This window comes from Lutjanus erythropterus, chromosome 18, assembly GCF_056507025.1.
Source record: "Lutjanus erythropterus isolate fLutEry1 chromosome 18, fLutEry1.hap2, whole genome shotgun sequence".
Taxonomy (NCBI): domain Eukaryota; kingdom Metazoa; phylum Chordata; class Actinopteri; order Lutjaniformes; family Lutjanidae; genus Lutjanus; species Lutjanus erythropterus.
Genome location: NC_139334.1, coordinates 656,917 through 671,151, shown reverse-complemented (window position 1 = coordinate 671,151; position 14,235 = coordinate 656,917). Strand labels below are relative to the sequence as shown.

Below are 14,235 nucleotides of genomic sequence, written 5' to 3'. Positions count from 1 at the left end.
AACACACTGTCAAGAGCCTTCAGCATCTCTGGGTGAATTTCATCCACACCTGGCGCCTTGCCTCTGGGAAGCTTCTTAACTATCTCAGAGACCTCTGTCAGGGGATATGGACAAGACTTCTCCCAAAACATCAGACTCTGCCTCCTCCACAGAAACACATGTTGGTGAGGTTCATGACTTCATCAAAGTGCTCCTCCCACTGCCCGACATCCCAGTCTGGGTCAGCAGTTCTCCTCCCCGGCTGAACACAGCAAAGGCCAATCCCTGCTTTCCCTTCTCGAGTCATCGAATAGTTTGCCAGAATTTCCTCAAGGTCAACTGAAATTCTTTCTCCATAGCGAACTCCTGCCACACCTGCCAAGTTTTTGCTGCTTTAGGAGACCCCCCCCCAGGCCAACCAAGCCCGAAAGGTTTCTGTCTTAAGCTCGACAGCCTCCTTCACTGCTGGTGAAGGTTGTCACCACGACAGGCACCGATGACTTGCTGACCACAGCTCCTGAAGACCACCTTAGCAATGGAACCTTTGAATATGGCCCACTCAGATTCCACATCCTCAGCCGCTCACGGGATGCATGAGAAATTCTTCCAGAGGAGGGAATTGAAGACCTCCCACAGGGGGGCCTCTGCTATGTGTCGGCCTCTGGTCGGTCTGGCAGGCCAAAGGTCGATGATTGTGTTCAAGGAATTTAGTGAGTTCACCTTCTACAATCCATAATATCACTAAAAGATTCAGAGAATCTGTAGAAGTCTCTAGAGGTAAGGGGCAAGGCTAAAACCTTGCCGCTGGTTCGACTCCCACCTGTGGCCCTTTGCTGCGTGTCATCCCCTCTCTCTTCACCCCCCTTTCCTGTTTACTCTTCAGCTGTCCTATCAAATATAGGCAAGAAAATCCCAAAAAGGCCCCATTGATGCTGAATGGTGCATAAAGGTTTTGTAGCAACATATGCTGCCATCCAGATAATGTCTTTTATTTTTTTGTCTTGCTGAAATCAAGCAAGAATTTCACTTTCTAAACTTCTACAATTTGTGCCTTCAGTTCCCAAATTGTTACTGAGTGTTGTTAAAAGTAAAGAGTGTATACTTAGAAAAAACAATAAAGTTGATGAGTTTGAACATTAGTTTAAATCCACAGTCCAGGCGGTACGTTAAGGTCTCCCACTGCCCTCTATTGACGACCGCTGAAATAGTACACCTAATTCAGGAAAAAATGCTTCTGTCAACACCAAAATTATTCTAATGAATAACAAACCGAACAACGTGTATGTCACACATGTAGTCCTGCCATGGCACATACTTTCAAAAAGTTTAAATCATAATGTCACTGTAGAGAAAGTATAACGAAAACACAGAGATGGCAGAGTAAGTAGCAAAGGCTTCAGACTGCAACTCCTCTTGGATTGTCAGTCGACTTGTACCTGGTTTAGACTTGAACTTGCTTTAAATGCAACAGGAATTTGAAAGTTAAGCCAATCAAGCTTTGAGATATGCTCCTTAGCCAGCAGCAGCATTTATTTAGCTGTTCTTGTTTAATTCTGGTTAAGTGGTGCCTTAAGTGTGATGATAAACCTGAGCCCTTATAACAAGCTCGGTCATAGCCATCGGGCACAGGGGTATGAGCCAGCAACTCATCAAACTGAGGCTGTGCTCCTGTCTCTGCTAACCACAGCTCCCTCATCCTCTTCGACATTTTTGTGTAATGGTGCCCAGTGCGGTAATAAGGCCAGCACAGGGGTAATTGCAAACAGGGTCTCTGAAAGAAGAGCCTATTAAAAAACAAACACATGTTTGAACTCCGTCCAGGCAGAATTAGTGAGCGCATCAGTCATTCGTCGAAGGGACAATGAGGAGTTCTATGATGGATGGCTATAAAGCTGTGGTTTATAAAGCCACTGATAAATGATGTGCCACGTGTATTAGTCTCTCAGAATGGTATGTGATCTAATATGGAGTGAGCGTGATCATCTGGGTCATCTCACCAGAGTTTTTGTTTTCACCTGGCCCTGCAAGACATCTTCTTTTTCTGTCCCTGATTTTATAGGACTTGATGACTGCCATTAATTCCACTTCCATTTGGTTGATTTGTGACTGTGTGGCATCTACTGCTTTACAACTGTACACTTAGACAGTGGTGCCAACTACTTGATAATGCTGTCTGTATGTGTTTTTATATATTGAAGTGTTGTATATGATTTTGAAAGAAAACTGGGCTTTTTTTAGTTTAAGAATGTACCTTCTGGCCCCAGTGATGCTGAAAGGCACATACAGATTTTGGGGCAACATATGTTGCCATCCACACATCTTTTTCAGAGATGTCTGCTTATTGGCCTTTTTTTTTGGCCTTAATACACCTTCTGGTCTTACTTGGATCCATCTTCAGCACTGAACTTGAGTTCACAGGGTGTTTTGGGTCTTTTATCGGACAACCTCACCTGGGCAACCCAGCTTGGGATGATCAGCCCCTAACTTGGCGACCTGCTCCACGGATCCCCTTTCTGAATCCACAGCAACTGAAAGGCCTTTTCTCCATCCTCCAGAATGTTCTTGATTCCTCTTTTGGCCTGCAGGCCTTTTACTTTAAGGAGATTGAGACTTTGCAGCAGTAAATGGTTAGTAAAGCCCATCACCCGACTTCAGCTTGCTCACATCATGCTCCTCAGCCATTGCTCCAGCACTTTAAAACCACATATTGTATTTAGCCCTTTTGCAGTCAGTGGAGACAAGTTCCAGCAGGACCACATGCATCGTATGCTCCAATGTTAACACTGTGTCTGGGTGGAGTGGAGTGGTTGCAGTGTTTTGTGGGAACTTGAGCAGCCTTCCTAGGTTGACTTGGAGCCATGTGCTGGTGAGAAACCCGGCCAGGGAGCTGGAATGGTATTGTGCTCTGATCAAAGTGATGGACGGTTTGGGGGTGTGCTGAGTCTGATGGTGACCTTAGACCTTAGGACTTGGTCATGGTGCCAGAGGAATCTTCCTTTCCACCAACACCCCATTCTGCGCATGTACTTGAGACATTTTTACAATGAGCATCTGCTGCTCCCAATGGCCAGAAACATAAATACCTGCATGACCTGTAGTGTTTGAGTTGGTCTGATTTCCTGAAAGCGCTCCACAAGGTTTAAGAGTCATATTCAATCCAAACCTTGAAATATTACATTTTAATAATTCAGCTGTTTCAAAATCAAATGAGAAAGGGCACGGGTCGTTTCTGTCAGACTCACAAACAAATCATTATGAAGAATCTTTTTGGCTCTGCCCATAATACTTGAGTTCCGGAATAAATGTTGCACAAAATTACTTTTGGCAAGGACACTCATAAAGTCAGCAATACCGCCTTCCAATGATATTTTTATGGCTGTTTCCTCCCATACTGAGTGATAGGTTATTACATATGTCAGAAGCGAGATGTGAGCCATGTATAATCACTGCTGAAGCATCCGGTCCATTCATTCTGCGCTGACTCTGACCTACGTCGGCCGTCTCTGTCCTGAAAGCAGCAGCTCCTGAGGCCAAACAAACTGTCCAACTCACCAGGCTGACTGCCCAGTCTAGAAATTTACCGGACAAAATTGTTTTCAGGTGGGCTTCATGAGGACTGAACAGGAAGAAAACAGAGTTGTTTGTTGAGTCATGGATTTAATTTCCCTGCCGATACCGTACGTATGCCAGTACACATGTAGTTAGGGTCAGTCCCACAGAATATGGAACAATGAAGCAGGCGTGAGATGATGATCACAATGATCACAAGTCAGGCCCAAAACATACTCACATTTCCTTGTGTCAGAATGTAATGTTATATGAGATGGAAGTATAATGTGTAATAGTCCTATAATTAGCAGAACTGATTAAACAAGGAACTTATGGGCTCATCATTTGCGAATGCAAGGGTATAAAATTACAACTGATTGCAATGCAATTTAGAAATGATATTCTTTTCAGAAGGAATCTCTACAGTAATGTCAAGATCTATGCTATGGCATTATTATTATTCATTCTTAAAGCAAATTAGAATTTGGACAATATATTAAATGTTAACAGTTTAAATTAAACTTGATATAAAAAATAAATAGATACTAAATACGTAACAAATTTGAGCCTAACCCAACTACAATTAACACGTAAGAGTAATTTAATATGACCGTTGTGTAGTGATTTAAAGATGCCTGCACTCTTACACACAGTATAGAGTGTTAAAGCTGCATGTGTTTATGCAACATAGATCAAAAAACGCCTGTAATATACCGTATATTAAATTCCTTCCTTAAGTACTATTATTATGATGACATATCTACCAATCTCTCTACAGTGTTCACACAGTTTTTAAAGAGTGCACAAGTGAAACACTTTAAAAGTACTTAAACAAAACATTTCCAGACTTTCAAAGCCTGTATAATCATATCTAAATTATTATAAATGTAATTACAAATTCCTTTATAGCACAGTAGTATTATCACTTTATTTTACCAGCTCTTTATATTAACTTTGATGTATGTTTTGATCATGGTCAAGGCATCAGCAGAGGACCTCTACAGCTACGAATTACAAATATGACAAAGCACTGACATACTTATGGTCTACATGAATTATTGTGCATTTTTGGAATTTTATTCCCATCCCAAGATTCCCGTACAAGGCAAAAAGTTAAACACCAGACATCTCAAGGGAATAAACCAAACAGCCGCTCTTTTGTATGTAGTTTAGTTTTTACTTTGATTGACAGGTGTGCAAACTGGACACCTAAACTTGATATGTTAGGAAGCAGTTTATTATTTATACATTCAGCTATATGATATGTCATTTAGACTTGTGTTTGTGTCCACCTGCTGACTTTAAGTCCATTTTTCATTCTTTTACATGTCTTCGTTCTTCACCAACTCCTCCTGAGAAAGATTTAAAGCTTTTTAGCTGCTACATGTAGCTGCAGCTGCATTTCCTTGTCATTAGCACACATTGTCCTCACGATATGTCTGTAATCCCTGTCGAGGCGTCTCTCTGCACGTAAGCAACGGACAGAACATCTCATGTCTAAGCAAATAAATTCTTCCTCAGAAGCGAAAGCTCCTAGGCCAGCGGGAGCAGCCATGTTGGATAATGATGTTCCTCCGCTTATTCACAGAATACTTTGCTTGTACATCCTCTGACACTTTGGAGTATACTGCTATGAACAACAAATTTAGCATAAATGCCTCCACTACTTGGGTTCCTGCCACGTTGTCTTGCGCACGAGTCTTTATACATCTTGACTCACTGACCACAAAGTGAGTAAATCAGTGTGAAATTGGCATCGTTGCTTTAATTATTCAACTGTCTTTTCCTGACTGCAAAAAAAAAGTAAAATATACACTAAGTAATTACGACTAGACTGGATTTTCTTGGTCAGTCAGAGTGACTGATTCAACATTACACTGGAGCGATGACCTGAGACGGTGTCAGCTGATGACCTCACTCGTAAACACAGACTATATAATGACTAGATTAGGTATTTTTGCCAACAATATCGTTACTGTATATTTTTATCCATTTTGATGCGAAAAGGTTGCGACCTCCTCAAAAGTTCCCAGATCCTGCAGTCCCTTAGTAGTTACATGTCCACTGTGGAATGTTCACCCACTTTTCTCACACTTCATGAGAAATTTCTGTCTCTTTCTGCTCTGTGAGCAGAACACATTTCCAGCTCCATCAGCTGTTAAGCAGCGGGGAACACTTGATGTTGTCCAGAAAGGCTCTGCACTTTGGGAAGAGAAAGCTTTTAAGAGCGCGTTGAGCAGTTCCAGGAGGATCGGAGAAGACAATTCTCACACTTGAGTCTTTCGCCTGGTGTCAGGGATTTTTAGCTAATGCTGCGCCGTCAAAAGAGGCCGTTATGTTCAGTTACATGTTAATATTTCTCTCAAATTCGCAGAATGTGCAAAATACTAAAAACACACAACTGACACAGCCGCTTTATGCAGTGCACTGAAGTATATATCGTATGTTTCACATCTGGAGCGCTTATTTTCCATGACCCACTTGGAAACTCATAACCAAACTATATGCACATTAGATCATTGTTCTTTACTCTGTCCTAATTCAAAACAAATGCAGTACACTTATCCTTTCCTCATGCTCAATGGGTCACTGAATGTTTATGTATGTTTTAATTTAGGTTTAATCTGAGGGTTCTGGTGCTGTAGCCAACAGCCTCTATGGTTACGGAGAGGGTAATTGCTGTCCCCTGAAGATTGACTGTAAACGTAATGATGATGACCTTTCCATGGAAACCGTTCATGCTGATTGAATGGCGCATAATCGTCTCTACTTTTTCCATAATACATCCTTCTGTACTGGGCTCTCAGCTTTGCCAGCGCAGAATAAAACGTGAACATCAGAGAGGTTTTTTTTTTTTTTTTTCTTCTTCCTTTCTGATGACCACCGTCTCTTCAGAAGCAGTCTGCACACAACACAAGATTTTGAGTTCCTCATAGAACTGGATGCCTATTGTCTGTGTTAGGGTTGTCACAATAGCACAGTTTTAAACTTCAGTGGAATACTAGCATAAAAAAATCTTTTTTTTTTTAAATTGGTGCATAACAGTGCTGGTGCAGAAAAAGTCACTGAATACTTTCTGGTTTTGCTGTAAGCCAAATTTCAGGCAGGACAATAAAGACTAAACTGAAGTGAGGTCTTGAATTAGCTCATAGAGCTTAACTTTTTTCTGGCTTCTGTACTTCTGACACTATTGATTATTAGTATTGTATTGTTTTTAATCGTGTGCTATTCAGAAAGTATTGAAGTATCACTACTTTTGACATTCTAAATTCTGATTGCGATATGCCTGATTTATAGTCTTGTTTCACAGGTGCAGATGTACAGTGTTTTCTTCTTGTGCTCTCATAGAGATATTTCTGATATTTCTGGTTGTTTGTTTCTGTGCCCTGCAATGAATTGGTAACTTGTCCAGCATGTACCCCGCCTCTTGCCCAGTGTCACCTGGGATAGCTTGGGCAAGAATTGGCGACCCATCAGGATAAACAGTTATGGACAATGGATGGATAGTTGGATTGGGGTTGTATGAGGTACTTATCCACAGTCAGTGTATTACCTACAACAGATGGCGATCAGCACCCCCTGAGTTTGAAGGAGCAGCAGGAGGCTAAGCAATGTACTGCTGTGGACAGGGTCAGCAGCAAACTGTATTTTAGCCACCTAATAAAAATCACTTTCGGTTGTACACTCCACACACATATTTGTACCACTTTACAGCCTTTTCCAGTGAGAAACTGGTAGGGATGTTACTGATTAGGCTAATCATTAATCGATTAATTACAGTTAAGAATTTAACCAGTTAAAATGTATCAATTAATAATTTATCAATAGTCTAGAAATTGTTTTTTGTGGGAGAGGCATTGTTAAATAGGGAAAATGAGGAAAATCATGACAAAATTAACATGAGAAATAAAATTAGAAAACAAATCTTATCATATTTTATTAATTATTGTTCATATCTTATTAATTATTGTTAGCATTTCCAACTGTCAGTTGAGGAAATTACAAAAACTTTGCAACCCTAGAAACCTCTGTTATTTTAGCCAAATATTATTCTCCTCAAACCAGACAGATTCCATCGGCAAAATCTGTCATTTTACCTCACAGAACACAGCAGTTGTGGATGTACAGCTGCATTGATTGGTTAGTTTGTTTGAGCTGTTTGTGACTTGTTTGTGGTGTTTTAAAGGGTTAGTTTGGACTCACCAAAGTTACACAATAAGACAAACGCAGCGGTGGACCAGCAGCTCTGATGTTCTGCAAGGTAAAATGACTTTCTTTGCAAAGGGAGTCTGGTTGAGAGAGACAGAGTGATAATGGCAGGTGGAAGGAGCTGTTATTGCTATTCTAAATATTGCCTGCACTTTAGGTGGACCTTTTTGACAGATATGTACCTCACACAATCCCATTCAAGTAAATAAACTGAACTGTCCCTTTAAGATAGTTTTTATAGTGTAGAAAGGTGGCTAACGGATGGACAAGGTGTCCCTGTTGTAATTCAGGCTGGTGATGAACTGTATTAAAGTCAAAGAAACTCAATGGAGAGTTGAGACTTACAGGGAGCATTAGATCTTACTGTAAATCCTGCTAACATGTAATGAGACGCTGATGATTCTACCAGGTCCTCCACACTTTTCTGTGAGCTAAGCACAAGCCTTGAAGACGATAGGGACACCTCAATAAGTCAAATATTACTGTCCCAGGCAGGAGGACCACACAATGTACCAGACAGATTGTTTTCTATCAAGCTCTAACCTTTTCTGCAAACAGCTAACAATTTTCCTTCTTATAAATCGATGGAAAAGTACGGTCATACTTCACTTTGCTGGTATTTCATTTCTAAAATTTGTCAAGACAGCAACAATAGTCACGACACATTCCTCCTCTGTAAAACCTCTGTGGTTTGTCAGCACTTGAAGCACGGAAAAGAAGAATTAGGAAAGTTGGCCTAAGGTCCATGTGATCTCATTACCCCACAAATTATGTTAGTACAACATAATATGATGTCATATCACTCCCAGATATTCCTGGAATGTTGCTCTATACAAGAGTCGAATGGAGTGCATTTCCCTCAGAGAAACCTCTTCAACTGATTTGTTGGGGTTGGCTCTTGCAACACGCTGTGTGTCTGTGAGACGTCTGCTGGTTTCAATCAAGACTTTCCAAAAATAAAGAAACAAAATTCCTAACTGTCCGCCAATTAATCTCACATGAGTTACTGTCCTGTGTGTCTTCAGTTAGAGCAGCTTTGTCGCAAAACTCCACACATTTTAACAATGGTGGAATTCACTGGAAGTCATTGTGAAGCTTTGGGTTTTCCTCAGAAATCTCGTAAAAAAAATAATTCTGGTTGCTATTAGGTCATACACAGTCTTGTGCAGTCTTGCATGCAGGAAGAAAACATGTTGTTTGTTGGATTTGTCAGGTTGAGACGGAGCTCTGATCGATTGGCAGATGTATCTGCGGTTGCGTCTTTTAACTCCAGGAACTAGAACGCACGACTGAACTCCCACAAGTCACCACGGCAACTTCAAGCATGTTTTTGAGTCTGTGAGAAGTGATGACAACACCGACTGATTATGCTACAGGCAGCAGTTCAGAATAATTACCTACCAACATGATTCAGTGTCTATATTTAATTTTGGTCCCCTTTTGGAGCAAACAGGTCTTTTCCACAGCAGGCATTTTGACATAGAAGGAAAACCACAGGTGTAATTAATAATAATTAGCAACGTTAATAACAAGTACCCTCCATTCTCCCTGCAGGTGATCAACTTCTATGGCCTCTGTACATGCTGGGCGTCTGGAACGGGACACTTGATGGAAACACGCCATCGTTAATGTTATTAGTAACACCGGCGCTTTTCCTGCTATGACATGCCAAAATATATGTTATGAAAGGCCTCAAAACAGGTCTTTTAAAAGGTATTCAGTAACATGAAATGTTTTTCTTACAGACCTGTATAGATCATCGCTAATGGCCCACTAGAAGTGTGTGGTGGCGTCTGTATCTGCAGAGACCCTGCCCTCTGCCTGTGTTCTCATGCTTTGCTGTGTTCAGGATGTTTCTACGCATCAACCTTTGGGCAGTGGTCTGCAGCCCCAAAACAGTGAGCAGGTTGTGAGGTTGGGACTTATGAAAATGTAGTGATCAACGGTTATATCTCATTCTCTGTCTCTCTTCTGCCTTCTGTATGTGAGAGGTCGGCCATTAAATTAATTCCAGACTATTCTGTTAATTGATTAATCATTTTGAGACCCTTTTAAATTAAAAAAAAAAAGGTCAAGTTCTCTGATTTCAGCTTCTTGAATATGTTTTCTTTACTTTTCTATGACAGTAGACTGAATATGTTTCAGTTATAAACACAACAAGACATTTAAATAAAATAAGCTTATTATTTGAGGACATCATCTTTGGGTTTGAGAGACACTGACCTTTTTTACCTTTATCTGACATTTTATGGACAAACAACTAATTGATTAATCAAGAAAATAATCATCAGATTAATCGATGATGAAAATAACCGTTAGTTGCAGTCCTGCACATAAAAAACACACACACACACACACACACACACACACACACACACACACACACACAAACACACACACACACACACACACAGGCAGAGCAGACTGAAAATTGCTTTGGCTGCATTCACACACTTGCACCAAGGTGTGGCCTTGTTTATTTGTGCTTAAGAATGTAACTGCTGTGAAACAATCAAAAAGCTGTGTTTCTTTTCTCTGATTTGTTCTTGCTGACGGTGGTCCGTGTCTTCATTCACTGTTTGTCGTTAAGCCATAGTTACTTAGAGATGCACAATAAATATCAGTGCAGATAAATTAACAGCGGATATTGGCCTAAGCAGCTTTATTGGTATATATTTGTTTTGGTGTACATTAGCCGATAAATATCAGCTATAGTAATATCTGATTTGACAGATTATGGAAAGGAATTCATTTTGATTCTTAGACAAAATGCTGTATAAAAGCCGAAGTATATTTGTGAAGTTTTGTGATTAAACTAAGTGAACATATCCAACTCTGAATGGTGTGTTTAAAATTAGCTTCTGCCAATCACTGAATCCATCTCCAGCAGAGGAGTCCAGTGTTGCCCTACACATCTGGCACAATGTGTTCCCCTTTCCCCCCTTTTTTCACACAATTTGAATGTTCAGTCATCGGCAAATGTTTCCATTTTCAATTAAATCAGATGTTCAGAGGTGAACAAAAGCAACATGCTGTGCACAGTCGGCATTAACTACTGTGTTTAAGTTTATTTCTTTGGTAAAAGTGGAGTATTTGAAGCAGATTTCTATCATTTTAAGAAAAATGCAGAATGTTACATGTCATTTCCTTACATGTGGCAAGTTTCCAAAGTTAGGTGGGGGGGTGTTTGCCATATAATGCTGACATGTAAAGAATTGTTGTTTATGTTTGTGTTTATGTTCTCTTTAAACTGTGAATGGATGGTTAATAGTGCTTTGGTTTTGTAATTAGTAATAGGTGGGAGGTCAGCTGCATCAGTGGGGCTCTGGCAGGCATCTGGCTGCCAGATTGGAGTTGAGTACCTGTTGATGTGGGAATGTGCACAGCTCACGTCTCACTGTTCACTGTTTGAATAAAGCTATGACTTAGTGCTGGATGGTTTCCTCTCAGGTCCACAGCTGTCTATGGGGAAGCAGGAGGCCTTTGAGATCTTCATCAAGGACCATAAGGACCATGTGACCATTGAAGACAACAAGATCCTACTCAAACAGAGGCTAGTAGAAACATGCTGTCTTCACTTAGAGACTGTTTTTACAGAGGTGATAGAGAGCTGAACATTATGATGTCACAGTGAAGTTGACCCTCTGATTATAAAGTGTAGTCACCTCATCATTTTATCCTGTTAGATGATTGTTATTTTGCCATAATTAGCCTATGGAATCTTGAAAAACTGTGTTTAATGAGGTCATCATGACTTTGACCTTTGACCTTTGACCACCAAAATCACTCTTGATTCCAAGCGGCCATTTTTGTCAAGTTTGAAGAAATTCCCTCATGGCGCTCTTAAGATATTGCGTTCACACGAATGGAACGACACGAAAACACAAAAACATAAAGGCATAAAAGTCATAAAAAGGTTTTTTCAAGAATTCTGAATATCAGGAGTCCTTCAGCATACAATCATGAAAAATTAGACTGATCGGTCCAGCAATATTTGAGATTAGCTGTGGAGAAGATGTAGGTCCAGTCATCACACACACACTCACTCACACACACACCGGCTTACGCCTGCCAGGGATAAAAAACTCTGAAGACTAGATTATTAGCAGCTGCAGAGGCTGCTAGTTTTTTAAAAACATATTGATGTCTGGAATCACAAAAAAAACTTTGACAAAACCACTATCTAGTAGAGGTCTGTGTTTTATGCAGTACTCAATTCTGTACACTTTGTTGCTTTGCAAAATGAAAAGAATCCTACATTTAGGCTTGTTCATTGTTATTTTACCACATCCAATTCATCAAACACATTTTTTGCTACATCTTCCAGTAACACCTGCATCCTCTTGAACAGGTCATCTGAGGCCAGAAGACTCGGGGAGGAACTGAATGAAGCCAGAAACAGAATCAGTAAGTTGCCTCAACATGTAAGCTGCCCTCCAGAAATCACATTACATTTTTAAAGCTGTGAAAACGTTCAGCTCTACATTTCATTTCATTGTCATCATTATCCTCATGGCAAACAAAGGCTGTGGTGCAAGCCCTGAAGAACGCTGATAATTTCCATTAATGTTCTCCCAAACGACACCAGCCTACCTGCCTGGAAATCGTTTATGAACACATCACTGTCAGGGTTCCGTCTCCCCGGAGTGCAGAAATGTCGTTCAGCACATTCCTGAACTTTTCCAGGAGCAAGAGGCGTTCTGATTTCCACCCACCTAGTCTTCCAACCTGTGCTTTTTACTAGCCTGGCTCAGGCTGTTTTATGATGACTCTGTAAGCACACCCATGTGTTCTTCTGGGCAATGTCCCTGACAGGTAGCCTTACTGTGCCAAAACGAGGCCTGGCACAAACCCCAGGTTCAGTCGGTGCTGAGTGATTAAGTTTAACTCCAAGAAATCCACTGGGCTTCTGTCAGGAGTTTCTCTGCTGAGAAACATACATACATGTGTGTACTACTGTGTGTCAACACACTGACAACTTGGATAGTCCCGCGCCATGGATGGAGAATACTGAAGTAAATATACTGTTATTTCAAAGAAACTCAACTCAAGTAAAAGTAAAATGTACTTAAAAGCATGGGTGGAGATTACCTCGGGGGCAGGGGGCAGAAAAACAGAGCTGTCCTCCTCAATATATCATTGTAATTACAACCAAATAACATCAAATTATATAATAATATAATAATGGCAAATAAGTTCTTTACAAAGGTTTATTTAAAGCATGCATTCATTACTTCGCTGTGGATCTTGTGTGTCATAGCAGCCGCCATATTGGTACGAGGCAGCCGTGTCTCCTAATGCCTGAGGTCTATCCACAATTAAAATCATCATGACTCACTGAATTTCCATCTGATTTTCAAGCACTTTTGTTTCTTACAAATGCCAGATTAGAGTTCGGCGATGTGTTGAAATTTTTCAAACAACCATCGTCAGGCCTTCAATCTGCGATTGGCGATGTCTTTGTCTCCCCCTCCTGTCCTCTCGGGTCTCAGCTGGGAGATGTGCACAAGTGGCGAATTTACTACATTACGTAAGCGGCGTACTTCCACTATGTCCAGTAAACAAAATAAACTTACAAAGCGTCAAGAAATTAAATATTCTCACACTTATTTTCCTTTTTCAATGGAGAAATACAACTGTTCACCTTCTGAATTCAAGTTTCTCTCGTTTACCAAACTAAGACGAACTTAATTGGCTCGTTAAATCCTTGGAAAATTCACTTCATTCAAACTTGACGGAAAAACATGTAAAACTCACCAAAACCATCTGTGACCAACTCTGGTTTGGTCAAATTAAATCCTTAATTTACCACGTGAAAAGAGTGTAAAGAGTCTGACTGCAGGCTGTTTACCTCTCACTCCACACCGAGCTCAGCACACTCATGGTCCGGCGAGTGGGTGTGTCCTGTGCCGCTGGACAAGAGCGCGGTGCACAGCAGCAGCTGCCACTCTGCAGACCATTACACAAGCAAAACAAAATGACTAATATCGTCCCAAAAAAGCACCCGGTGATGGATTCAGCCCATCGTCAATAGATGATATATTCATCCAATCATCTAAACCTATGCTACAGGTGTATTTATAAAAATACATATCTAAAATATAAAATAGTATCTTCAACAGTACCTTGAGCTAAATGAGCTTTCTGCAGTAACAATAGATGATCAAAGACATGAGGAAGGTCGTTCACACCTCACGTAACGTAAAAATAAGTCCCTGCTGGAGGATCCACCACGGGCTTTTTATTCAGACCCAGCATGGAGAGAACTACACTGAGTGACCCACAGAAACGTGGTGTCATGGGTAAAAAATATTTTTATACAAATTCACAGGTGCAGGATGGGTAAAAATGGACTAATTCTGGGTGAATGATAATAAAACACATATAATACCATGATAGGCCTTTTTTCCCCCGGAAATGATGGAAGTATTGAAAATGACTGCAGTATTTTTATAACATTTATGTTCACTAATAGGGCTGGGCAGTATATTAATTATC

General features: G+C 40.6%; 1 protein-coding gene across 1 annotated transcript in view; it reads left to right on the top strand.

The window, feature by feature from the left end:
* kif6 (kinesin family member 6) overlaps window positions 1-14,235 on the top strand; it is an 86,023-nt gene that overhangs the window by 54,034 nt on the left and 17,754 nt on the right. Inside the window, exons 14-15 of the mRNA XM_084742504.1 lie at window positions 11,188-11,290; window positions 12,089-12,144. Of these exons, the coding sequence (XP_084598630.1) occupies window positions 11,188-11,290; window positions 12,089-12,144 (159 nt within the window). The remainder of the gene's footprint in view (window positions 1-11,187; window positions 11,291-12,088; window positions 12,145-14,235) is intronic.